The sequence below is a fragment of the Trachypithecus francoisi genome, unplaced genomic scaffold (genome assembly GCF_009764315.1).
Source record: "Trachypithecus francoisi isolate TF-2019V2 unplaced genomic scaffold, Tfra_2.0 Lachesis_group17, whole genome shotgun sequence".
Lineage (NCBI taxonomy): Eukaryota > Metazoa > Chordata > Mammalia > Primates > Cercopithecidae > Trachypithecus > Trachypithecus francoisi.
Genome location: NW_022681462.1, coordinates 43,915,423 through 43,942,465, shown reverse-complemented (window position 1 = coordinate 43,942,465; position 27,043 = coordinate 43,915,423). Strand labels below are relative to the sequence as shown.

Sequence of the window (27,043 nt, the reverse complement as noted above, 5' to 3'; positions counted from 1 at the left end):
TAATGTATTTTTGTGAGTATATAGATTTTAGAGCCAGAAGAAAGGACGAGCATGATTTCCATATCTATTTGAGAATGCGCATTTGAAGCAGCTCCTCTCTGATTTAATCCCACTGGGCACCTTTCTTCTGATCTGACCGTTCTGCAGTCCCCTGGCAGCAGTCAGCACAGGTGCACACACGGAGGAACGGAGCCCGGCTGAGCACCCTCTGCCCTCATTCACATCCCTCGCAGACCTCACGTGCCCGTAGCCAGCCACACCAACACCCCAGGGCGCACATGCTCCACCTCTGTGCATGCTGCTGGGGCAGAGGCAGAGAGACCCTGAAGGACCTCCTCAGAGCAGCAAACATTTCAGCCCAGAAGTGACACACATCACATTTGCCCACAAAGGTTCCCACAACTCATTAATCAAAACTAGCTAGATACAGTCGTGTGTCATTTAACAAAGGGAATATGTTCTGAGAAATGCGTTGTTTGGTGATTTTGTCTTGTGAACATCACAGAGTGGACTCATGCAAACCTAGGTGGCACAGCCTACGACACACCTAGCTGTGTGGTGTAGCCTCTGGCTCTTGGGCTAAAACCTGCACAGCATGTGACTGTGTTGAATACCGTAGGCAACTGTAACACAGTGGCAAGTACCATGTGTCTAAACACAGCGGCAAGTACCATGTGTCTAAACACAGCGGCAAGTACCATGTGTCTAAACATAGCTAAACATAGGACGAGGAATGTGTTGCACTGTGATGTTACAACAGCTGCAACATCACTAGGCAACAGGAATTTTTCAGTTTCACTGTCATCTTTTGAGACCCCTGTTGTGGTCTGTCATTGACCAAAACATCCTTATGTAACACATCATATTACTTGGTCCCACTGGATCTCAGAGGGGGCCGGAAGCAAAATGTTTCCATGTGCCTGGCAAGAAACGAGCACAAACAGTGACCAGTCAGGATAAGAAAGAGGTTAGGCCCGGCGTGGTGGCTCATGCCTGTAATTCCAGTACTTTGGGAGGCCAAGGCAGGTGGATCATTTGAGGTCAGGGGTTCGAAACCAGCCTGGCCAACATGGTGAAACGCTGTCTCTACTAAAAATTAAAAAATTAGCCGAGTGTGGTGGCGGGCATCTGTAATCCCAGCTACTCAGGAGGCTGAGGCAGGTTAATCACTTGAGCCTAGGAGGCGGAGTTTGCAGTGAGACAAGATCGCACCAGTGCACTCCAGCCTGGGCAACAAACAAAGCAAGACTGTCTCAAAATTTAAGAAAAAAAAAGTTAAATTCAGAGCTACTTCTCATGGTGACGTTTTTAACCCTCTGTGACTTTGATACTGGAACTGCCTTCCCAGTTAGTGGTGGTCTCCTGGGGCTACCAGATGCATGTCAACCTCAAGGTCTTTTAAAGGGCCCCAGCCACTGGTCTTGGCTCAGGAGGCTGTGGGAGCAGGGCCAGGCATGTAAGCTGAGAATACGGGCTGTGCAGGACCTGAAGTTTGGCTTTGCACCTTGCAGCCCAAGCCATGCCTTTCTTTTCCACACCAAGAATCCAGTCCCCTGCAGCATTCCATAGCACATGCTTACACAGCATTTTCCTTCTGTGCATTGTGCGTTATCCCAGAATATTCTTGGATGAGTGAGAATTTATCAGGAGAGAAGGGCCTGGATCTAACTAAACCCTAAAGACGCCACCTCACTGTGTCCTCCACTCTGCGTCCTGGGGTGTGTGGCATAGGACCGGGCCTCTGTGGCCCTTTACTAGCCCCAGTGCTTTGCTTTGGGGCTTGAACTGCCCGCCTGGTCTGCTGCTTTTCCAGGCATGGATTTGCTGCTCTGTTGAGGAAGGGTTTGACAATAATGCCTGTTGTGCAGGAGCCACGCTAATGTGTGCAGTGGGATGGTCTTCTGTGGCCTAATTTCATCAAAGCACAAAACTTAGGCTGCCTAGAAAATAACAGTTAATGTGTCCTCTGTGTGTGACTTCTCCTAGGTGGGCTGGCAGTGGGAGCTGGGCCCCAGTCGCTCAGAGTGACATCGCAGCACTGGTCTTGTGTACTTCTGATTGAGGACAAATCCACAAGCTCCAGAAACCCAACAAGCGAATAGTAATAAGGTTGGCAGAACTCTGAAAAGCTTAACTATTATGTTTTTGCTGAACAAAAGAATCCCCCAGATCTCATGAAGAAAAGCCAGAAAACTGTGCTTTTCCTCAGAAGGTAGATCCGAATTTTTTCAGCCACTGGTTATGTGTGCAGTTTGGGGCCAGGTGTTTGTCCACTGTAACCACAACCTCAGACTTTGTTCTGTGGGGGTCTGAGCCCGTACGGCAGTGTTCTCAGAGCACTTTCCAGGACATGCGAGCTGTAAGATGAACCCATGAGCAGATAGGCTTGATCCTGCAAGCTGGAGTTACTTAGTGTTGATCGTTTCACTCTTCGTGCATCCTGTTTGAGGGTTAGCTGAGCCTGTTCTGGTGGTGGGCAAGCACAGAGCCGTCTCCTGGCTAATGAAAACAAATCCACCTTCTCAACCACGAGGATTCCTTGTCCCCTCTGGGGTGGCAGGGCCCTGTCTCCTCACCAAAGGCTCTGCGACCTCACCACAAAAAGAGATGAGATTACTTTGGAATGATTTGTTTCCTCATCAATAAGTCATAGGAGTTAGAAGGATGACCCACAGCACCCTGCAGCTCTAGCCACATGTGAATCCATGCTTGCCTTTCGGGTGGACTCCCGTGCCATCTGTAAGATCATCTTCTCCAGAGTTTTGCGGGATCTCAACAAGTCCCTGGAAGCACCTTGTCGATCTTTGGTTCTCAGAATTTTTCCTTCCTTACTGCGCATCTGGGGAGACACCACCCACTTGAGTGTAGTTGCCCTCTGGTCATTCATTTATTTTTCATCTGTTGACTTAAAATATTTGTGGAGCACCCACTTTGGGACACGCCCTGGCTCAGTTCTCTGGGTCCAGAGCTCAACAAGGCGGTTTGGATGAGGACAGGAAGTTACACCACACTCCCTGGACTGGCTCTGACAGTGCCATGCATGGGGTGCCTGGAAACTGCAGCGTCCCCGGGCTGGTGGAGGATGGGTCATCACAGAAGTAGCAGAGCCAGAGGTGCAGATGTGTAGAAAGTAGAGGCCTCGACTCAGCCACCCCTGTTCCACAGGCCGCAGCTTGGAGAGACCTTTTACAGGGAAGTCAGCTCACAGCAAACAAAGGGTGCTGACATTTCATTCCTTCTTCCTCTTGATAAGAAATCTCTTCTGTTGCCTGAGGCAGAGTCAGTGTACTAGTCAATGTTCACACTGCTGTAAAGAAATACCAGAGACTAGGTTGGGTGTGGTGGCTCATGCCTGTAATCCCAGCACTTTGAGAGGCCAAGGAGGGCAAATCACTTGAGGTCAGGAGTTCGAGACCAGCCTAGCCAACATGGTGAAACCCCATCTCCACTAAAAACACAAAAATTAGTTGGGTGTGGTAGTGGGTGCCTCTAATCCCAGGTATTCGGGAGGCTAAGGCAGGAGAATCGCTTGAACCCAGGGAGCAGAGTTTGCAGTGAGCTGAGATCGTGCCATTGCACTCCAGCCTAGGCAACAGTCTCTGTCTCAAAAAAAAAAAAAAAAGAAGAAGAAGAAGAAGAAAGAAATACCTGAGACTGGGTAATGTATAAAGGAAAGAAGTTTGATAGACTCTCAGTTTCAGCTGGGGGTGCCACAGGAAACTTACAATCATGGCGGAACGCAAAGGGGAAGCAAGCACCTTCTTCACAAGGCGGCAGGAGAGAGAAGAGAAAGTGAAGGGGAAAGAACCCCTCATAAAACCGTGGGCTCTCATGAGAACTCACTCATTATCACAAGAACAGCATGGGAGAAACTGACCCCATGATCCAGTCCCCTCCCTCCAGGTCCCTCCTTGACACATGGGGATTACAATTCTAGATGAGATTTGGGTGGGAACACAGAGCCAAACCATATCAGTCAGTGGCAAAATTCATCATTGGAACAGCTCATGCAGGCCCAGACACTTATATTTCATGGGTGAGGAGGTTGCTGTCCAAGCCACCTGCTCCAGGACACATGCTCTTTCTTTTCCACTCACCTCCTTGCTGTCTCAGTCTCACACACCCAATAAGACGGTCCCAAGAGCTTAGCCATAGGAGATAGACTAATGCACAGCCCTGGATAGCTTATCCTGCCTTTTAGCATGGAGCACGTCTTGTTAAACTTTTTCCACACTCTCTTTGCTGAGACTATGCAGACACAGGGAGAGCAGACACCTGGCAGTTCTCTAGAAGGCAGAGGCTGTGTGGACAGCAGTTTATGTAACTTGGTCTGAAGCAGGCCGTTTTCCTCCATGGTTATATTGGCAATTCAGGGAGAAGCAGAGCCCTGGGCCCCCTGCACTCTGTGGTCCTGTAGCAGAGTGTGCACCTGGATTCTGACATCTCAGCTTCTTTCAAATTCCCATCCTTTTCTAATTATTATTAATTGGATTGTTAATTGTTATTAATTAGTTGTTAATGTGATTAACAACCACCTGTGACCTCATGGTGGCAGCTCCCTATAGAAATGTAGGAGCAGTCCACAGTTAAAAATCAGATAGGGATAAAAGCCCAAATCAGGGCACTTATTCAGGGAGGTGCCGCCTGGCCAGGGTCTGGGCTGCTCCAGCAAGACGGTGGCAGAAGAGGACCCGGCCAGGGGCCTCCCAGGCCCCTGTCACCTGCACTGTCGGTGGTCTCGGGCCAGTGTGCACGCAGGGTGTCCTGGAAGCAGTCTTCCTTAAGAGGCACAGAAAGAGGAAATCCAAACCATGCTGCAGAGCTTGCAGGGCTTCCCAACAGGGCTTGGTAAGCCAGCAGCCAGCAGGAAGGGCTTGTGGAAAGAAGAGCTTTGATTTATGGCCGCTGCCTCAGAAACCCCGATCCAATGGATGAACCGACCTGCAGCTGCCTTCTGGTTGGATGAAGCAATTTCCATCCATCTGTTTCATTTTAAAAAAAAAATTCAGGAAGTATGTGAGCTTGCCATACCTGACTAAATAATAGTGTGTTTAATTTTTCCTGTTTCATTCCAGACATCTTTCAGAAGGAGGCCAGATTTTACAGAGATTTCATCTGAATGCATTCCATTTGATCTAATAATTTATGTATGTGTTGTATTTGTCCTACAGAAAGCCAGCCAGAGGCCTGTTGGAAATCCAGCACAAGGCAAAGTTATCCTAATGGACGGGGCCGTGACACACCCAGACATATCCCAGGGCAGGCAGTGCTGCTCCAGCCTCTTATTTCTGTCCGTCCTACCTTTGGCCTAATCTCCTTTAAAGCAATTTTGAATGAATGAATGTGATGCTATAAATTCTGCCCGACTCGTGGGGCCTTTCCTACCTGAGTGAAAAGATAATGTGTTGGCTGAGATGGCAAGGAGACACGGTCACATGGTGTTGCAGCCTCTCAGATGCTGAGTCCCAAAGAATCTGAAGAGAACTGAGAGCCTAGCATTTAATCCTCCCTAATTTAACAGCATTAACCCAAGTTAACTCTTGCAAAGCTCTGTGATGGGTTTTCCCAGGGAAGCGGCTTCCTGCCTGGACATACGAGCGCCTCACACAGGCCTGGGCTGGCCCCATTCTATGCCTGGGCACCACTGGGAGCCTGGAGCTGGGGCTGGGCCCTGAGGAGCCAGAGCCTCTTGGCCATGGGCTGCTGTGCCTGGGCTTGTGGCCATTTACCAAGCACATGTTGACATCACGTTCGGCATAGGGCATGCTCTGGGGCCCCCATCAGCACTTGATACCAAATCGGGACAAATACAATGAAGTCTGAGCCCCTATTGTATTTGGGGAAGCTGTGGGAGAGGTAAAATAGCAGATATAGGCGATAAAGAAGGCCTGAGCAACAGAGCCATGCCCGGCTTAGAGCGACAGAGAGGAGAGAGAAATAAACCGTCCCTAACTGCTCATCCAAGATTCAGAGAAGGTGGTTTCTGCATGGGACCTAAAGCACAAACAAGGTTCAAGGGGGAGGGATGAGGGAGGACATGTATCCCAGGTGGAGGGAGGAGGCAGCATGCCATGTCCTGCTGCCCTGCCCGGCTCACTCAGCCACACACCCCACCTGCTCCTGCTGCCCCAGGGTACCTCCTCCCCTGTACTACTGAGCCTGAGAGGCTTCTGAGCCACCCATGCACAGCCACCACCTTAGCCGTGGGCTGTGTCTTCCTTGGGGCGTCCCTGAACCGCTCTCCTTGTGCTGCTCGATCATCAGCAGTGCTGTCGTTACCCCTAGGGTAATGCTGCCCTCCCACAGGGGCAGGAAGTCTTCATAGACTCTGTCCTGGAAAGTGCTGGAGGTCGGTGAGGTTATGACATGAACCTTGGTGCTGGAGACTTTCTGTGCCTCTGTGTGGCCTCCTCACCTTTGGTTTTAGGGTTCGTGGCTTCCATCTGATGCACAGACTGGGCCGGGCTGAGGGAGGTGGCAGGTGTTCGGAAGACGCAGGTGGCCAGGGAAGCTCGGCTGCACCTGCACAAGAGCACACACCTGTGTGTGGGCAGGTGTAAGCCATGCAGTGGCTCTCTAGGGAGGTTGGTAAGGGCACATTTGTCTGCGGCAGTCCTTTTGCAGTGGGAGAAAGAGCTGAAGTTTTGAGCCAGACAGTTAGTTATGTGTCAGGCTGTTTGAGAAGAGAAACCCCTGTGGGTTTCTCTGAGCCATTTGGGCTGTAAGTGTGAGCTAGCCGCGTCTAACAGAGCTCTTCCTGTAACAGAGAGGGAGGGGCTGTTTCCACTGTGGATGCAGCTCGCTACTAATGGGAACTTAGGCGGTCCAGAGCAGGCCATGATCCCTGGGGACAGGTGGCAGCAGTGTGAAGCCCTCGGTTGGCCTGAGGCTGAGATTACAGTCCAAACTGAATGGGGCTTATAGCCATGGGCACAGTGTCCCTGCTTCAGACCTACCTGGCTCGCAGGGGAGGAGAACACAGGTGAAATTCCAGAAGCTTCCCGCCAGCCTGCCCTGGTCAGCATCGGGCCAGCCCCTAGCTTTTCTTCAAAGCATCACAGATACTTCACCACCGTCACAGGAAACAGTGGGGCAGGGCTGGATGGCTCCAGTGACCCGAGGCCCTGCACACCCTGGGACAGGAAGCACAGCAGGACTGACAACAAGTGCCCAGGGCCAGCGCCCCTGAGTGCGCCAAACTCTACACTCACTCATAGTCCAGCAACCCTCCAGAGCTAGCAGGGAAGGGCAGCACCCCTCCCTGAATCACAGACATTAAAATAGCCCCTTTGGGTGTTACCTTGTTTTTTGTTTTTTTGAGACGGAGTCTCGTTGTCACCAGGCTGGAGTACAGTGGTGCGATCTCTGCTCACTGCAACTGCTACCTCCCAGGTTCGAGCGATCCTTCTGCGTCAGCCTCTCGAGTAGCTGGGACTACAGGTGCACACCATCACGCCCAGCTAATTTTTTGTATTTTTAGTAGAGATGGGATTTCACCATGTTGGCCAGGCTGGTCTCAGTCTCTTGACCTCGTGATCCACCCGCCTCGGTCTCCCAAAGTGCTGGGATTACAGGCGTGAGCCACCAAGCCCAGCCTCAGTGTTATCTTAAGTCTCTAAGGCTATAGGACCATTGTGTCTGCCAAATTGACTCTTCGTTTCTCCACCTCCTCATACTCCAAAGCAAATCCATGCAAAGTGGCTACCAGTCCCCCTGCCTCCCAGGAACTGTTCAGAATTTAGTACCTGCAGCTTCTTGGGTCTTAAAGCAAAAGCTGAGAGAGGAATGGGCCTAGAGGTAGCCTGGGGCGTTGAAGCCACTCACCTACTTCTGCATCATACACTTGGCTGTGGGCAGGGACAGGGACACATGCCACAGAGCCTGACACCTGCCCTGTAGCCAGGGCTTCTCAACCTTGGCACTGTCAGAGCCAGATAATCCTCTGTTTTGAGGACTGTGCTCTGCATTGTAGGATGTCGAGCAGCACCCCGATTTCTACCTTGTGGATACCAGTAGTACGCTGCTGCACCCAGCTATGACAGCGGAAAATATCTGCAAATGTTGCCAAATGGTTCCTTGGGGGCAGAATCACCCTGGTTGAATTCCTGGTTCCTCTGAAACAGTGACTGAGTGTCAGCACCCTGGGGTCCGGCCGGCTCTGCCCTGGGCTATGCTGGTATTGATTACCTTAAGCAACTCATTTCTCTTTCCAAATCTTCAGAAGCTTCACCTTCATCAACAAAAGAGCCCTAGGCCAACTAAAAACTTCCTGTGGTGAAATTAAGCTTGTTGGAGCTGACTCTTCTTGCTTAGCTGCAACTGTGTGCCTGTCGATCAGTAAGTCCTGGAGATGGGCTGTGCCCAGAGTTAGGGATACTGTACTATATGCTTAGAAACTTGCAAGAGGTCACGAGGTCAGGAGATCGAGACCATCCTGGCTAACACCGTGAAACCCCGTCTCTACTAAAAAATACAAAAACTAGCCGGGCGCGGTGGCGGGTGCCTGTAGTCCCAGCTACTCGGGAGGCTGAGGCAGGAGAATGGCGTGAACCTGGGAGGCGGAGCTTGCAGTGAGCTGAGATCGGGCCACTGCACTCCAGCCTGGGCGACAGAGCAAGACTCCGTCTCAAAAAAAAAAAAAAAAAAAGAAACTTGCAAGAGGGCAGATCTCAGGTGAAGTATTCTTACCAAAATAAAATGAGATTATTTAAAATTTGCTTATTAGCATAGCAAAGGCTGGAGAAGGCTGTACAAGAGATAAGCTGTTACCTGAGTCCTCCACTCAGCCCTGCCCCCACCAGGCCTGCTAGCACCCTGCAGCACAGCGTTCTCCAGACACAGTGGGGTTGTGGGCGCAGTGCCCTTGGGGCTCAAGTGAAGACCAGATGAGATCATGTATGTGTCAGTCCTTTGACAACAGTGCCTAACCCCAAGGTGAGGCACTGGGTAGCCCCTGGGTGAGATACTGGGTGGCCCCTAGGGGAGGTACTGGGTAGCCCCTAGCGGAGGTGGTAGTACTCAAATCCCATCAGACTCTTCGGATAATGTTCATACAGTGAGGTCTAGAACACAAGATATTTGGACCTTCGGGTGAAGCCTGGCTCTACCATGTCAAAGGCTAAAGGATACTGGACTTTCCTCTAAACCTCTCGGGCTCTCCATGAGCCTCAAACTCATGGTTATGAAGTGATTGTGTTACAGGAAAGGGGTCCCAATCCAGATCCCAAGAGAGGGTTCTTGGATCTCCCGCAAGAAAGAATTCAGGGCGAGTCTGTAAAGTGAAAACAGGTTAGGAAAGTAAAGGAATAAAAGAATGGCTGTTCCATAGACAGCAACCCTGAGGGCTACTGGTTGCCCATTTTTATGGTTGTTTCTTGATGATAAGCTAAACAGGGGGTGGATTATTCACGCCTCCCCTTATTAAACCATATCGGGTAACTTCCTGACATTGGCATGGCATTTGTAGACTGTCATGGCGCTCCTGGGAGTGTAGCAGTGAGGACAACCAGAGGTCACCCTCATCACCACCTTGGTTTTGGTGGGATTTAGCTAGCTTCTTTACTCCCACCTGTTTTATCAGCAGGGTCTTTATCACCTGTACCTTGTGCTGACCTTCTGTGACTTAGAATGCCTCAACTGTCCGGGAACGCAGCCCAGTAGGTCTCAGCCTCATTTTACCTAGCCCCTACTCAAGATGAAGTTGCTATGGTTTGAACGCCTCTGACAATTGGCCTGAATGACTGTGGGCCTAGAACTGGAAATCCGTGAAGCTTACTGCACTCCCCTGGGTTGCACACCCTCATATGGTGACTGTCAGGAACTGGCCCAGAGCCAGGGGAAGTCACTCCCCGTTCCTGCACAGGTGTAACCTTCACGCCCAAAGACCATGCTGCTCTCTGCCCTCCATGAAAAAAGTGACAGGCATGTGGGCCCACCACACTCATTCATTCCCTGCAGCCACTGTTCTTGGAGGCTCCTCCATTCTTATCTCCCCAACCCAAACTCAAAGTCTCGTAAAGGGCATAGAGTTCTCCCAGCTGTGGGCTGAGAGGCCCCCTCTAGCCAGACACATGCTGGGGTGAGACCAGGAGAGCCTCTCCCGGCAGGAAGAGGGCAGTTAAAGGGATTGGGGTCACAGCGCCTGTTGTAGTCCATTGAGCTGCTGTAACAAAATGTCACAGATGGGTGTGTGTGTCCGTGTGTGTGTGTGTGTCCGTGTGTGTGTGTGTGTGTGGTGAGGGATGTCAGCAACAGGAAGTCATTTCCCACAGTTTTGCGGCCTGGAAGTCTGAGATCCGGATACCACAGATTCGGTGTCTGGTGAGGACTGGCTTCCTGGTTCATAGACAGTGCCTTCTCACCGCGTCCTCACATGGTCAATAGGGCAAGGGAGCTCTCACAACCCAGTCGTCTCCCAGAGACCCCACCTCCTAAGACTATCACACCGGGGGCTGGGGTTGACATGACTTTGGGGAACACGTGCATTCAAGTCCAACAGCCCCACACCCTTGGCGTGGACTTGCAGGAAAGAGCCTGCCCTGCCTTTGCTGGAGGGTTCCTGCAAAGGCCTCCTCCTCACCTCTCCCCCCTGCTCATGAAGTATTACTGGAATGATTAGAAAGCTGGGAGAGTCCCTGGGGAGGAGGTCCCTGAGTGTCCCATCTACCACAGAAAAGAAGGGGCCCTGCCAAGGGCTTTGAGCTCTGCAGCGGGAGAGGAGCTGCCTGATTGGAGGCAGCCTTTGGGGCAGGCGATTCTAGCGTGTTTTATGACCTGACAGCCTTGTTAAGTTTCACACATCAGCTCTGGCTCCCACTGTATTTTTCATTCCTTCTCTCTCTCAGTTCCCATAAAGCCGTCTAGCTGTCTCTATGATCCATTCAAACATGCATAGTTTGGATTCGCCGGGCTGTCTGAAAATGTGTCCTCTGAGTAAAATCCTTTTCCCTCAATCCCCATTTACGCCTTTAAATCAAGATGAGTCTTCCAGTTTCTAAACACCCCATCAGTGTGAGGTGGTACCTTGTTGGCTTTTAAGACCCTGTGATTTGGTTTGATTGTATTCGGTTATCTAGATGTCTTCATGCTTTCCGTGAAAATATACTGAGGTTCAGTCCTTGGCATTTCTCCTTGCAGAATTCTTCTCCTCTGTTGTTTGGATGTCTGGTATCCCTACAATTATACATGCTTCAATATTTCTGTCAACTTTTCCTAAGAAGTTTGTTGGAATGTGCTTTCATTTTTCCATCCCACACTTGTTTATCAAAAATACAGTGTGGTGGAGAAGGGAGAGAGGGGGAGAGTCTGAGCTAGTAGGTAAGATCGTCATACTCAGAGGCCATGTGACGGGCTTATCCCGTAGGATAAATATGGGTTGGGTCTAGCCCTGGGAAGCTCATGACAGGTCAGAATGAAACCCACTCCAGTTACTTTTGCTACATAACAAATCATCTCAAAACTCAGTGGCTTAAGACAATAGTTTCTTTGTGAAACTCAGGGATCCTGTGGGTTGGGAATTAGGGTGGGGCATGACAAGAAGGCTGTCTCTTCACCTCGTTTAGGCCTTAGCTGAGAGGACCTGCAGGCTTCGAGGTTTGCTGGCGGGAGCTGCAGCCTCCTGGAGGTGGGCAGGCTTGTGTGTCTGGCGGGTGGTATTGGCAGCTGGCTGGAACCTTGGCTGGGCTGCAGGTCAGAGCACCAGCCACACGCTTCTCGCGTGGACGGCATGAGCTTCCTCACAATGTGGCGACTGGGTTCTGAGAGTGAGTGCATGGCCTGCCCTTGACCTTGCCTCGCGGTCACGCAGTGGCATCTCCCCCGAGCCCTGCTTGTGGAGGATGTCACAAGAGGTCTGTCCAGCACACAGGATGGCGACACGGTCCTGTGACTTAGTTAGGGAAGCGCCAAGGTCTTTTTGTAGAGGGGGGCTGGTGAGTGGAGAGAGTGTTGTGACTGTATTTAGAAAATACAATTTGCCACATGATCTAAGATTCCCTTTTAGTTCTGTGACTGTCATTCTTTCCTTGAGTTCAGTAGGAACATTTCTTGTCTGGCACAGCTGCCTCGGTTTGGTCCTTTTTAGTTAAGTGCGAAAATTAGTTCCACCATGTCTGTTCTCCCCGGGGAGTCGGGATGTCCAGCTCCCACTGGCCTCATGGGCAGAGGAAGCCGCGGTCGGGGCAGGGCCAGGTGTGCCCATACAAGACTCTGCAGCCCAAGGCCGGGGCTCAAGGCTCTGCTCGCACAGGCAGAACCCTGCACCCTTGTCTCCTCATTTTTCAAAAATGATTAAATGATCATTTTCTTTTTTTTTTTTTTTTTTTTTTTTTTTTTTTTTTTTTTTTTTTTGAGACGGAGTCTCGCTCTGTCGCCCAGGCTGGAGTGCAGTGGCCGGATCTCAGCTCACTGCAAGCTCCGCCTCCCGGGTTCACGCCATTCTCCTGCCTCAGCCTCCCGAGTAGCTGGGACTACAGGCGCCCACCACCTCGCCCGGCTAGTTTTTTTGTATTTTTTAGTAGAGACGGGGTTTCACCGTGTTAGTCAGGATGGTCTCGATCCATTTTCTTAGTGTTAGAAAGGAGGGAATGAACCTCCTTGTGAACCTACTAAAAGCCAATTATCCACACTGCTCTCAACTTCGCAATTCTACGGGTTTCACAGACCCCCAAACCATCCACAGACCACTGATGAAGACCCTGGGACTCACTACCTCAGAACCTTCATGCGGCAGCACCTAACCCACCTGCAGCCGCGAGACACGAGGATCTCCCTGGAGCTGTTGCTCCAGCCCAGCCCCGTTTTGCTGAGAGCCCCTCTGCAGCCCAGTGGTATGCAGGTGACACAGCCCCTGAGGCCACGCGTCATCGCAGCCTGAGGGAAGCAGTGGTTTCAACCCTGCTGTGGGTTGAGGACAGTTGTCTAGAGGAAAAGACCCTATCCCTGGCACTTCTCCTTTAGCTGAGAGGTGATACTTTCTTTTCCAACATAGTGAGAAAGTAATACTTCCTTATCACCCACATGAAGACATCTGCTTTCAGGAAAGAAGGCATCGTGTCCAACATCTGCATGGCACCAAGCGTCTGTACTGTAGCCTTGTTGATGACCAGAGCAGGCAAGGCGGTGTCTCCCAGGTGTCTGGCACTTGAGCCCCATGTTTGATCCCCACAGCCACCCTCTGTGGCAGGTGCTGCCACTCTCCCCAGTTTACAGATGGGGAACTGAACAGAAGACATAAGGCATTTGTTCAAGGGTACACAGCTGGTGAGTAGTGAAGCCAGCTAAGATGGCCAGGAGGCTGAGAAAAAGAGAGTAACAAGGAGAGGAGTCCAGACGCCAGCCCCTGTTAGTCCTGAGGGTGTCAAGGTCCTAGGGAGGTGACATCAGACCAGCTGAATTAGCATCTCAGGGGGCAGCCAACACTTGTCACTCAGGAAGTCTCGTAGGGCAGAGGTCATCCCGAGCAGCCATGGGGTGCTCTCTGCTGCCCTCTGGGAGGAGGAGGAGGATGGAGATGAACAGCGCTGTACTGGCATGTGGAGGGGTGGAGCACACTGGGCACAGGCTCCTAGCTGCTGTCTTGGTCTCACTCCCCTCCTCTCCTCCTAGATCCCTGGGCTCACCTGGCTGCTTGCCTGGGCACATTGACCTGGGACATTAAACCTCCGGCTCTCTCTAGGTGGGACCTCGTGGAGGGTGGTTTCCTGTTCTCTAGCTTGGAGCTTGGGGCTTCTGTGGATGGTTTGATTTATGTGGTTTCTGTCTTAAAAGAATGTCTAGAAGAAGCGGCAGGTAAAAAGCCTGGAGCTCACTGGACAGTTGGGTTAGAGATACTTCAGCCACAGAAGGGAGAACTGAAGAGGCAAGCTGTCATCGCTTCAGGCAAGACAACACTGATAGGGAAACAGGGACAGGCAGCCTGAGGGGCGTTTCTCACCTGCTGCTGCCAAAAAATCTGACAGCTGTTGAGAAAGGCAAGAGAAGAAACCCTAAGACATGTCAAGAAACCCGTGAGAGGGGAACGTCTCAATCGGGAGGTGAGGGGAAGGCCAGGGCCCCGCAGATGTCAGGTTGGGTGGCGAGGAACCCCCAGGCAGGTCTCTCTGTGCTCAAGCTCCAGTCGCCATGCTCTTACCACAGCTGCTGTGTCTGCTGGCAGCTGGAGGGTGCACCTGTGCTTTCCACTCAGCAAACTGAGTTTGAGCAAGATACGGAAACACACGTGTATTGCAGCTATGCTTCTGGCAGCGCTCCTGCCCACAGGCCAGAGGCTGCTGTGTTTCCTCCGGTTTGGAGCTTCTGAGGTGTTCTCAGTGACTGGTCAAGGCTAGGCTGTTTCAGGACTTGGAGAACCTCCGAGGCCTGTTATTGCTCAGGAAGTTTCCAGAAGGCCGTAGATGCGTAGCTGTCTGTTCAGTCCCATTGCGTCTTCCCTCTTGAGCAGATAGCTAAACGTGCGCCCATCCCTCCACTCAGGTTGTGCTAATAGGAAACCAAAGTGGCCAAGGGGCTGGACACGTGGATGGCGGGCCCTGTCTCGCAGCACCTCCAAAACAGTTGCCACTTACAGAGAGCACAGTAAGTGCAGACGCTCTGCTGTGTGCTCTGCAGATGTCACTCCTCAGCCTCCCCTCTGCACTGAGACGACTGCTACCATGAGAATCCTGTCTTGAGGAAACTCAGAGAAGCAAGGTGCCTGCCCAGGTCACAAGGTTGATGAGCAATTGGCCAAGTCACTGTTTCATCATCACGGAATCACTGCTGGAGTTTGGTAATGGCCATTGTAATGTAAATGCCTCTGTGCTCACCTACAAAATGACTGAAACAGATGCAGATCTCAGCAGTGCATTCTAGGGATGCCTTCCGGTTACTGAATGGCATACCAGGGTTATGTGCGTTGCCTTGCTTAATTTTCATGATAAGGCGGTAGAGCCACAGTTAAAATTTGGCCTCAACAAGTCCCCGGTTTGAAGGTGGCTTGTGCAGCTTTTGAGTTGATTACCCTGTGTTTTTTGTTTAGCATCTCAGAGCCTGTTTTTTCTTCAGGGCTGCTTTGAGAATTCAGTGAACGAATGTATGGACAAGACTTAGTGCCTGGCTCATAGTGAGCTGTCAAGAAATAGACCCCAGCGTAGTAATAATTATCGTTATATTTAGATAATTATGTAGTCCATTTTACACATGAGGGAAGTGGGGCTAAGAGCAGTTCAGGAACTTGTTCAAGATCAGCTAACTAATAAATGCCAGGGACACCCAGCTCCATCTGTCGCCAAAGCAGTCACAGCATCACGCACTTCCCGCAGAACACCATGCTGTGGCTGTTTATCTTCTTGAAGTTCCTCGGGGAGTCAGTCTGTTTTGTTTCAGGAGCTCCCTCGCACCGTGGTGAACTTGGCTGGTCATCCAAACCCACTCCCGTGCCCAGCCCAGGGCCATGACCCTGAAGAGGGGGAGAGGAGTGTTCATTTTGCTCTTCACCATCGTTTTGAGTGCTATAAATGGTAATAATCCGGATGCCCAGGGCTCAGCTTCCAGGGACAAGGATGCCCTCAGCTCCCTGTCCCTGCAGGTCCCCCGGCTCCTTCCTCCCCTGCAGGAGGAAGGGCAGGGAACAACTGCTTCACCACTGATAACAGCAAGAGAGCAACACGATGCGGCGGTCACGTCTTCCAGCAAAAACAAGCTAGAGAAGCACAATAGCTCAGCACTTCACTGGCTGCTGCCTCCCGTTCCCTGCTATTTTCATGAACCAATTTTCTTTATCTTCTGTCTTTGGCAAGGGCAGCATTTTTGAAGATGCACGTTAATGTTTAAAATACCCAATAGCTGGTGCACAATTTTTCTGTTTCTTTTCATTAGCTCATTCATTTCTTCCTCTTTATTCTTTGTAGATCTTCTATTCCTCTGCCCTCTCTAAAAATGTGTTGCATGTTTATACTGTTATAAACCCTCCTGTGCTCTTCCAGTAACTGTTTTCAGCATAACCGGAGAGGTGCCCTTTCCCCACTAAAATGTTAACGGAGCACAGCTTTTAGCTACCTTTTCCCTGTCTCTGACAGGAAAATTTCCAAACATAAAATAATAATCAAAAAGCTTCCAAGTATAACTTGCAGCCCGAGAGCCAGACTCAACAAAGATAAGTCCCTGTTTCTTTCTTCTGAATGTCTAAAGTTTCCTGCAAGCCCCAGCAGTGCCTCTCACATGTCCCAGGCCTCTGGCCAGGTTCCAGCCTCGCCCACTGCTCGTTAGATGTCCCACTGGAGCTTATGCTGTCGGTGCCCAGGAAGAAAAGGTGCTCCCTTCTGTGGGCCAGGCCTCCCTGCAGGACCTTGGCACCTGACGTCTGTTTTCCTGACTGCCTATGGGTTGAGGTGGCATGTGAGAATGATTTGACCATCTTTTAAAACTCATTTTGCTTCCTTTGACTTCCTATCTGCTATGTCGGCCAAAACGCTGGTGTTATTCAACAGATTGCTGGAGGGTGGGAATTCACATAGAGTTTGGTACAAAGTCAAGGCTGGACACACAAAGGAGTTCCCCGCCCATGCAGGCACAGAGCACTTTTTTGTGGCTGTCACCCAGCTGTGCCACATGAGGTCACAGTCCTGCAACTTGCTGTCTCCATGCCTGTCCCCTCCCCAGGCTGCAGGCACTGGGGTTGCCTTCCCTGTAAACTCCTCCTGTGACTGTCCCCATCGGCAGCCCCGCCATCCCCTGCTCAGCTGGCTCGGCTCCTCAGAAGCATCTCTGCAGCCAGGGCCACATCCTGCTGACTGCATGGCCTTTAAGTCCCCCACAACCCCCGCCATCCCCGTACCTTCACTTCCATCTCAGCTCCTTGGATGCTCCCAGCATCCACCAGACAACCCCAGGCTCCTCAGTTGGCCCTAGAGGCACCAAGGTGTGCCATCCTCTGGCCTTTCTTTCTTTCTTTCTTTCTTTCTTTCTGTCTTTCTTTCTTTCTTTTCTTTCTTTTCTTTCTTTCTTTTTCTTTCTTTTTTTTTGAGATGGAGTCTTGCTCTTGTCTCCCAGGCTGGAGTGCAGTGGCGTGATCTTGGCTCACTGCAACCTCTGCCTTCTGGGTTCAAGTGATTCTTCTGCCTCAGCCTCCTGAGTAGCTGGGATTACAGGCACCCGCCACCACGCCCAGCTAATTGTCGTATTTTTAGTAGAGACGGGGTTTCACCATGTTGGCCAGGCTGGTCTCGAACTCCTGACCTCAAGTGATCTGCCCGCCTTGGCCTCCCAAAGTGCTGGGATTACAGGCGTGGGCCACCGCACCCGGCCATCCTCCGGCCTTTCTTACCTCACCAGGCACCTCGACCCTCGGCCCATCCACACTCTGGCCTGCACCTGCTTTTTGCTAGATCTGCCTGTTCCACACCTCTGACCACTCTCTTGGGCCACACCACTCACCAGCCCCAGCCTTTTCATTATCCCTGTATCAGCCCAGCTCTTGAGGCCCGCCCCTCCTGTGGACTTGCCTCCTGCCCTGTCAGCTAATCAACAGCAAAGCTTCCCTGGTCCATCCTACCTAGTGCTATTGTTTCAGAACAACATTGCAACTTTCTCCTTTTTATTTTTCCCCTCTTAAAAAGAAACTCACATGTGATGCAATAAATCAAGTAACGGAAAAGGGTATAACAAAACTGAAGACTGCCCTGTCTCCCTCTGACCCTGCCTGCCCTGGGACCGGGTATCAACAGTCCAGGCCCTTTTTATTTCTGTGCTTTCCTGGGGCTGTCTGCAGGTGCTCCCAGGACACTGCGGATCCAGTTGTGTCTGAACATCCCTACCCAGTGACCACTGTCTCCCAAGTCTCAACTCACAAAAACATCTTTGAGTGCACCTGGTGGAGTTAAAGTGTGTGATTGTGTTCAATTCTTTATTCCCAAAGCTGGTGAGTTTTTAGCTCCCCTTCTGGTGCTGAAAATAGTACGTAACCCGTCAGCGTGTGCAGTGCAGTGTGTGCAGGGTTCTGCACATTGAGGTTCTCATGGGTTATCATGGCTAACTTTGCAAATTGAGCCGCTTTCTACCCGCTTCCCATGGTACCTGACCCAGTGTTTGGTGTGTGCCCAACTAACGCAAACTAATTTTAAATATTGCCTGAGGCAAAAAGAATGACGGTGGGAATCTGTTTGGACGAAGTGGTGGGACAGCCACCTCTCTCCACATTTATCCACGAGAAGGCAGCTGGAGAAATGTGTGCTTACGGGTCACGTGTACAGGTTTACTTCATTTTAATGCAACAACTTGTACCTCTGTTTAATGTTGCTTTTTGCAAATCAAATTGTATTCCCTTTGGCTCCTTAAAATTTCAGAGACAATTTTCATAACTTTCAACTGACCTTTAACTGGCACTGAATCTTAATTTAAGCTTTCAACTGCTTTTGCCAAGTTTTTTTTTTTTTTTTCTTTTTTTTTTTTTTGAGACAGAGTCTCGCTCTGTCACCCAGGCTGGAGTGCAGTGGCCGGATCTCAGCTCACTGCAAGCTCCGCCTCCCGGGTTTACGCCATTCTCCTGCCTCAGCCTCCCGAGTAGCTGGGACTACAGGCGCCCGCCACCTCGCCCGGCTAGTTTTTTTTTTTTTTGTATTTTTTTAGTAGAGACGGGGTTTCACCGTGTTAGCCAGGATGGTCTCGATCTCCTGACCTCGTGATCCGCCCATCTCGGCCTCCCCAAGTGCTGGTTTTTATACTAATGTTCTGTTAAACAGTTAAGGCTCCGAGAGGAGCCCCCATCTTAATCATAACAAAAAAATCTATTACTTTACCATTTGTATAATGTTTTATCGTTTTCCTGTATAGAGTGTAGTATGAATAAATGCCTTCAAAATTCTCCTTTTTAAATATCAGATTTCTAGATGATTCTTTAAAGTGGAGTACAACTGGATTTCAGGCTGTGTGTGTGTGAGTGTGTAAGCACACACACACATATGGCTTTTTCTGGATATAGCTCATAAGCCCTCCCTTCTCTAACATGACAGTGTTCTGTGCCTGGGCACAGGGGTGCTTTCACACCTAGATCTTGAGAGCCAGGGCTGCAGCACAGGCTCATCGCAGGCCTCCAGTCCCTGGCCCTCCCTGGCCCTTGATCTCCTACACACCTACCAGCTCCTGGCTTCTCACCTTGTGTCTGGGAAGGGGGAGCTCACCTGGAGCCAGCCAGACAGTTCAGGTCCACAGAATCAGTGTGTGCGCTCCAGCTGGAAGTCCAGCACCGTGGGGCCCTGCTTTCAACCCATGTGCGTACCTGGCTGGGGCACTGAGTAGGTGTCAGTAACCCTCAGTAACCTTCTTTCATCTCTTTCCCAAGGAGCTGGCCCCTTCTCTGTGTCTTGACATTACTCTTTGTCATCTGGAAATCACTTACCGAGTTGCACGACGACCACTGGCTTCTAATTGATCACTTCCTGTGTTCTGTATCAGAATCCTTTTTTGGTCCTCATTTCAGACCCACAGAAGCAGAATCTTTGGGGGTGGGGCCCACATGTTGCATTTTGTGGAACTCCCTGACAATCTTTGTATACAGAATTAGAGAGCTGAGAGACCCCCAGTGGTTGGGTTGCTCTCCCAAGGCGAGGCATGTGGAGGCCTTGGATAGGAATGTCATTTTATTTATTTGACAAAAATATATTGGGAACTAACTAGGTCCTAGGTATTTCATAAACTATTTAATATTCAGAGATGAGTAAACACATTATAAAAACAGCAACCTAATCACCAGATATTGATGAGATGCATTAATCCTTTAAAAGCGCTCCAGGCCGGGCGCGGTGGCTCAAGCCTGTAATCCCAGCACTTTGGGAGGCCGAGATGGGCGGATCACGAGGTCAGGAGATCGAGACCATTCTGGCTAATACGGTGAAACCCCGTCTCTACTAAAAAAAATACAAAAAATAGCCGGGCGACGAGGCGGGCGCCTGTAGTCCCAGCTACTCGGGAGGCTGAGACAGGAGATGGCGTGACCCGGGAGGCGGAGCTTGCAGTGAGCTGAGATCCGCCACTGCACTCCAGCCTGGGTGGCAGAGCAAGACTCCGTCTCAAAAAAAAAAAAAAAAAAAAAAAAAAAAAAGCGCTCCTATATCTGTCATCTCCGCAGCTCAGCGAGGCAGCTGGTACCCTCCAAAGGCGCAGAAACAAAACGCAGGTTGAGGGGACGCAGAGCCGGGCCTTCGCCACACCCACAGAGTCTGCACCCAGCAGTGTGGTTGGCACAGGATGTGATAGAAGAAGAGGAGGGGGAAGCTGGGCAGGCTGAGGGCACTGGGTGGTGGGGAGAGCCTTCCAGAAGAGGGACATCCCAGCAGGGCGACAGCAGCCCATCACTTCCGTGGAGGAAAGACCAGTGCACATATCTCAGCAGATCTGTCTCCCACCCAGGCCAGGACGTTTCAGAGCAAACGAGGCATTTTGTTCCTAACAGATCAGTCTGTTTGGTTTTCTCCCTGAGAGGCTGAACTGATTAGAGCCTGACCATCCAGAAGGGTCATTGGAATGGAAAGTGATCCCCTCAACAGAGAGGAGTGCAGGCCACAGATGGAAACAGCAGAGTTCTAGAGGGAATGTCTGCAGAAGAAAGCAGTCAGGAAAACGTAACAGGGATGCCAAATCCCCATCCCACTGGGCTCGTGAACGTTACTCACTTACTCCCAGTCCCAGGAGAAACCCAGCAAATCCCTCTTTCCTTAACATAATCTTTCAGCCCAGATCAGTCCTAAATTGTGTCCTCTAAAACCTCTTCTCCTCCCATGGTGTTGTCCCCAAAATCAATCTATGAGCCTCCCCCCACCACGTGCAAACTGTCCATTGGCTATTCTTTCCTGCCACACACGAGACGACCACCAGGGAAGTGCCTGGATCGTCTACCTCCATATTCCATGGATTCCGTGAGCATGACGATTGTTAGTGCTGGGGAATTCCACAGTGATTGGTAATAGCTGATGCTTAAGGCATTAGCAGAATTCTGTCCTGGAAGGTGGACGTTTTGGAGAGGGTTTTCTAGCCATGACATCAGCGTTTTTCCAAGTTAATTAAGTGTTCAGTTTGTTTAATCCTGGAGAATTGAGACAGGAAAATTATCCATCACATTTACGCACCCCACCCTTTCCAAAGCAGACAGCTAAGGCTGGGCCTGACTGCAGATACTCTCAGTGGCTGGGTGGTGAGGCAGCAGGGCCTCAGCCTCTCCAGCTCCACCATACCCCACGTTGAGGCCTACAGGGCCCACGGTGCCCTGGGAGCAAGGATCTGTCCACCGAGTCCCTCTCTACTCAGTGGCCAGAAGAGCTCTCCCCGAGGGGCCTGTGAGCCCTCAGCTGGACTCAGTTCATTCAGCAAATGAGTGTTGAATGCCTGTTGTGTTCTCAGCACTGTGCTAGGCGCTGGTGGGGATACTGCAGTGAACAAAACGAACACGACCCCTGTACTTCCAAAGCTGTGATTCTAGAGGGGAGCCTCGGAGGGGATGAACAGCCACCGGCCCCTTCACGGGGAAGAGGAAACAGAGGTGGGCGGAGAAAGGCTAATTCCTTTTCCTTTGGGCAACGCAAGGCCACCCAGGTCTCCTGCCTGCCAGGAGGGGAGGAGCGACCAGCAGCCCCAGAGCCTGCAGAGTGGGCTCCAGCGGGACACATGGGGCAGGCCTGGCTTCGTTCCTGCATCCTGGACTGCTGTCCTTGTGACCTAGGGATCCCAGCCTTAGCACTGATGACATTTGAGGCTGGATAACTCTGCCATGGGGGCTTCCCTTGCATTAGAGAATATTTACCAACGTCCCTGGGATCTGCCCGCCAGATGCTAGTGGCACCCCTGAGTTGTGACAGCTCAGACATCTTCAGACATTGCCACCTGTCCCCGGGGGGCAAGGTTACCCTCCCATCAAGAACTCTTGCTGTGGGTGCAAGCCCCCTAGGAAGCCAGTTCCCACCCCAGGCACTGCAGTTCTTTCCTTCCTGGCCTGCGGAGGGGCTCAAGGGCCCAGCTGCTGGGTCTGCCATCCCCAGGCCATATGCCCTGCCTGCATCGTGGCCTGAACAAGCCTCCTCACTCCCTGCCCCCAGGCACCCCTCTCAGATCCCAGGGTTCTGACCCCAACCCCTCACTGTTTCTTCTTTTCCTTTCTAGTTCTACCCAAGCAGTTCCCAATGTGTGTTCCTGGGAACACTCTCTCTCCAGTTGTGCGGCCAACAAGGGTTCTCTGAGAACTAGACTAGGGAAACACCACCCTTTGAGCTGCCAGCACGTGAAGGGCTGCAACAAAGTCCATGTCTAACTGATTGCTCCAGGCCGTTTCCTGTTGCCCACAACCTCCAGGGCCTGGCACGATGCACAAGACCTTCAGGAAGTTATTGGAGGGAGAGTGAGGCAGGGGGAGATAGGCCAGGGGGCTGCAAGCCCAGTAGCAGAGTCAGGTATCTGGATCCCCGTGCTGCATGGCTCGGAGCTGGGCTGCCTCTTCCTCCTGAAATCGCCCAGAACTCCCCATGGACTGTCAGGACAGAGCCTGAAAGCAGAAACAGCTGACCTCCAAAATGAATCCAGCCTTGGAGGAAACACGTTGAGAAAAGCGGGGAGCGAAGGCCGAGACTCAGGCAGTGGAGTCTGGGGCTGGGTTTTCACTCTGAAACCTGTGAGAGGAGATCCATCCACACTTGCCCAGGGCACACCCTCGTTATATCTCCTTCCCTCCCTGTTGCATGGCCTGGGGGCACAGGCTCTAAATGCAATGGGATTAATGAATACAGTGGAACAGATGCTGGTCACCAAGGATGACAAAGACGGTCCCTTTAGACACCTTACGCGGTGGAGACCCTTCACCAGGCACTAAGCAGTATCCCACAGCCACAGCCCCCAGACTCTGGCACCGCTGCAGCAATAGTCCAGGCATGTGGCCTGGGGGAACTTAGCTGGGGCAGGAGCAGTTGTGCTCTTAGACACCCAGACCTCAGCATGACTTGGGCCTCACCGGAGGTCCTATCAGGAACCGTGTCACCTGTCCTACAAAGTCCACTTAGAAGGCTTGGGGGAGGAAAAAGCAGGTGACGTTGACTGCTGGTTCCTCTACACAGACAATGATGTTGCCAGGCTTGGCCAGGGTCTCGTGACAGAGAGGGCTGTGTTGTTGGGGATGGCCCGTCAGCAGCTTCCTCCTCTGAGAATGGCATCGCCAGCCTGCCCCAGGGGCCTTGGGACCTATTTTGGACATTTCTGCTAGATTTTGGAAGAGAAAGGAAAACCAGCATTGGGCGAGTTTTTTGGGGGGCAGGGTGGGGGGCACAGAGTCTCACTCTGTCACCCAGCCTGGAGTGCAGTGGTGCCATCTCAGCTCAGTGCAACCTCCACCTCCTGGGTTCAAGTGATTCTCCCACCTCAGGCTCCTGAGTAGCTAGGATTCCAGGCAAGTGCCACCACATTCAGCTAATTTTTGTATTTTTAGTAGAGACAGGGTTTCACCATGTTGGCCAGGTTGGTCTCGAACTCCTGACCTCAAGTGATCTGCCTGCCTTGGCCTCCCAAAGTGCTGAGATTACAGGCTTGAGCCCCCATGCCCAGCCTGGATGAGCTTTTGGGCTTAGCTTTGTTTTCCTCCTCTGAGCCACTTTACAAGGTTATCTTTGAAGTTGCCCAATGGAACCATTCTCCATGGGTCTCTCACCCTTCTACCCATCTTACAACCGAGATGCCATCTGCTGGCCTGTCTTTTCAAGATGTCTGTGTAGGTACCAGCCTTGGAAAATAGAAATAATGTCAGTCTTCAAAGCAAAGAGCAGGTATGCTTACTGCCTGACTCCAGAGCAGAGAGCCAGCGTCCTCACAGTCCAGTAGAGAGGATTTGGTCTCCCGAGGCTCTGGGTCCTTTGCTTTAACACAGCCCGGTGTGCCTGCAAGCGTCACCTGGCCCTCACTGGTTCACCATGTGGGAACTGGAGTTCAGGGAACTGGTGGAAGAAAATGCTGGTACTCTGGCTACTGCTGTTGCTGTGAATGGTAAAGTCTTTTGTCTCTGAAAAAATAAGAAATTAAAAAATAAAGTTCCACATAGGAAGATGCATTTCCCTCTCTCTGACAGCAAGGGCATTGGGAAACATTCACCTGTTTGGTTTCCATCTTGTGTGTCTCCCCAGAAAGAGAAGAAGAGTGGGCTCCTGAAGCTTCTAGCTGGAGCATCTACCAAGAAGAAGTCACGCTCCCCGCCATCTGTGTCTCCAACCCACGACCCCCAGGTGGCCATGGACGCCCTGCTCCAAGGTGCAGTGGGCCCCGAAGTGTCCTCACTGTCTAACCACGGCAGGGCAGGGTCCTGCCCCATAGAGAGCGAGATGCAGGGTGCCATGGGGATGGAGCCTCTGCACAGGAAGGCGGGCTCGTTGGATCTGAACTTCGCATCTCCTTCCCGGCAAGCACCTCTGTCCATGGCTGCCATCCGCCCCGAGCCCAAGCCGTTGCCCAGAGAGAGGTAAGTGGAGGGGCTTGCCTGCTCTGTGGGATGCTGTGGTTTGGCCTCTGAGGTCTGGAGCCACCTTCGGGGAGCAGGGACACTGTGGTCTTGCTGGGATTAGGTTTACCAGATGTCCCTCAATACCCAGATCCACGTGGTCCTGAGCTTCAGTGGTGAGCGCTGAATGAAACCAGTCTGGGAACTGGAGTGTTATTTCATGTTCTGCATCCATCTGGTTCCTGAGTTTGGGATTGCAAAGGATCCATCAGGAAATGTGTCAGGACCAAGTGGTTCTGAGTATAAATAGTGGGAGACTAGGCAGTGAGTGATCTGTGCCCCCTCAACCCTGGGGGACCCTGGAGCGGGCCCCTGGACTGAGTCCCCTGTGGGCCTATGTGTCCCGCTCAGGGAGCAGCTCTTCCCTCGCGAGCCTCAACCCACTGGGCATCTTAGAATTATGATATTACTCAAGACGGCTTCAAGTCTATAGATACCCTTGAATTATGATGGCTTCGGGGGTATATAGTCCGTCAGATTGAACCCTTTGAAACTGCCCATATTCATTCATTTCTATGCTTACTAGCAACTTCACATGGTTCCGCCTAGGCTTTTACTGATCTGGAAACTGAGTCTGGTTGAGGCAACATGGCCCACTAAGGCTGTGGGCCGTGGGGCTGCAGGTTCTTGGGTTTCACCTGGGGCTAGAGGCGTACTGGGCTTGGATGCCCCTGTGTGAGTTATCCATCCTAAAAGGGCTCTCAGATAAAAGCTGAAGGCATCACGGAGAGATACAATGGCTGTCAGGTTAGGATGGCAGGAAGATGTGATCCTTACTGAGTGCATACACATTGTAACATTGCTGAAATAATAAAACACAAACAACCTCCCAAAAAGACAGTCCTGGTGTTTCCGCCAGAACCTTTCCTCCCTTGGCTATTTGGGTGCCTGCAACCTGAGAAGGCAGCCTCTGCCCCGAACACCTGCTGCCCTCCCAGACACCATTCCCAGTGCCACATGGGGAATGGACAGGGCCTAGCTAGTTCAGAGTCTAGTTTTCTAGCCTCACAAGTTCTTCTGTATCGTTTTCTAGCTTCTCCAGTTCTTCGTCGAGAGCCAGATGGTAAATACTGCAGATGTTGCAGTCCTGCTGTGTCTGTGGTGACCACTCCCTCTGCCTTCACGGTGGGAGAACCACCTTATGTAGATGGCCACGCACCTTATGTAGATGAATGGGCCGTGTCCCAGTAAACCCCCACTTGTGGACACTGAAATTTAAGTTTCATGTAATTTCCGTAGGGCATGAACTAGTCTTCTGATTTCTTTTTCAACCATTTAAAAATGTGACAACAGTCATAGCTCTAAGACTACACATATTAGCCGCAGGCACAGTTTGCCAGCCCTGACAGAGATGGTGCCCGGCACCAAGCCTATGAGGCTAGGGCTCCAGAGCGGACAGGGCTCTCTGCAGGACCCACAGCTACTGACTTCTGCTAACCAGTTAGAATGGAAGTCACATGTACACCTGCTGTTAGCTTCACAAGAGCTGGGTGTTCTGCACAGGGGCGACGTTCAGAACACTCTGTAGTGGGCATGGATTCCGGCTATGCGTGCCCAGGACAGCCAGGCGCTGCCTGCAGTGTTTCCCCAAGTGCTACGTGTGTGTGGTCTCAGTGAACACTCCCAAGAACCCCACGAAATCGGTTATCCTTGTTTTACTGATGAGGAAACCAAGGTTTTGTGACAGGCTAGGTAACTGGCCCAAGATCACATAGCTAGTTAGTGGCCAAGCCAGAGATTCAGCTGAGGGCTTTCTGACCTCAGAGCCCAGGCCCTGAGCTACCTGACTATAGGGTGTGCAGTCAGCAGCACCCCCAGTCCTGTGTAGTCACAGGGCCTATCATCAGCTTGTGGACAGTGTGGGACATGTCACAGCCTTGCCAGGGGTCAGCACCAGTGTTGGGTCCTGCAGATCCATCAGCACTGCCATGCCAATCCCAACCCCAACAGCCACACTCACAGGGAGAACTGCCTTCCCCTCCGTGGAGCCCCAGGCCCTTGGGGAACTGGGTTCACACTGCACACCACACTATACAAACATACACACACCGTACATACACCATACAAACACACACACCCCACATACGTCATACAAACACACACCACACATACACCATACAAACACACACACCACAGATACATCATATAAACACACAACCACACATACACCATACAAACACATACCACATACATCATACACACACACCACAGATACATCATATAAACACACAACCACACATACACCATACAAACACATACCACATACATCATACACACACACCACAGATACATCATATAAACACACACACCACACATACAGCATACAGACACACACACCACATGCATCATTCAAACACACACCACACATACACCATACAAACACACACATACCCTACATACATCATACACACACACCACACATACACCATACAAACACACACACACCACAGATACATCATATAAACACACACACACCACACATACATCATACACACACCACACACACTGGAAACACACACCCCACATACACCTTACAAACACACACAC

General features: G+C 51.3%; 1 protein-coding gene across 1 annotated transcript in view; it reads left to right on the top strand.

The window, feature by feature from the left end:
- Window positions 1-27,043, top strand: part of SH3RF3 (SH3 domain containing ring finger 3) — a 377,754-nt gene that overhangs the window by 339,486 nt on the left and 11,225 nt on the right. The window contains exon 9 of the mRNA XM_033175502.1: window positions 24,126-24,457. Coding sequence (XP_033031393.1) covers window positions 24,126-24,457 — 332 coding nt within the window. The remainder of the gene's footprint in view (window positions 1-24,125; window positions 24,458-27,043) is intronic.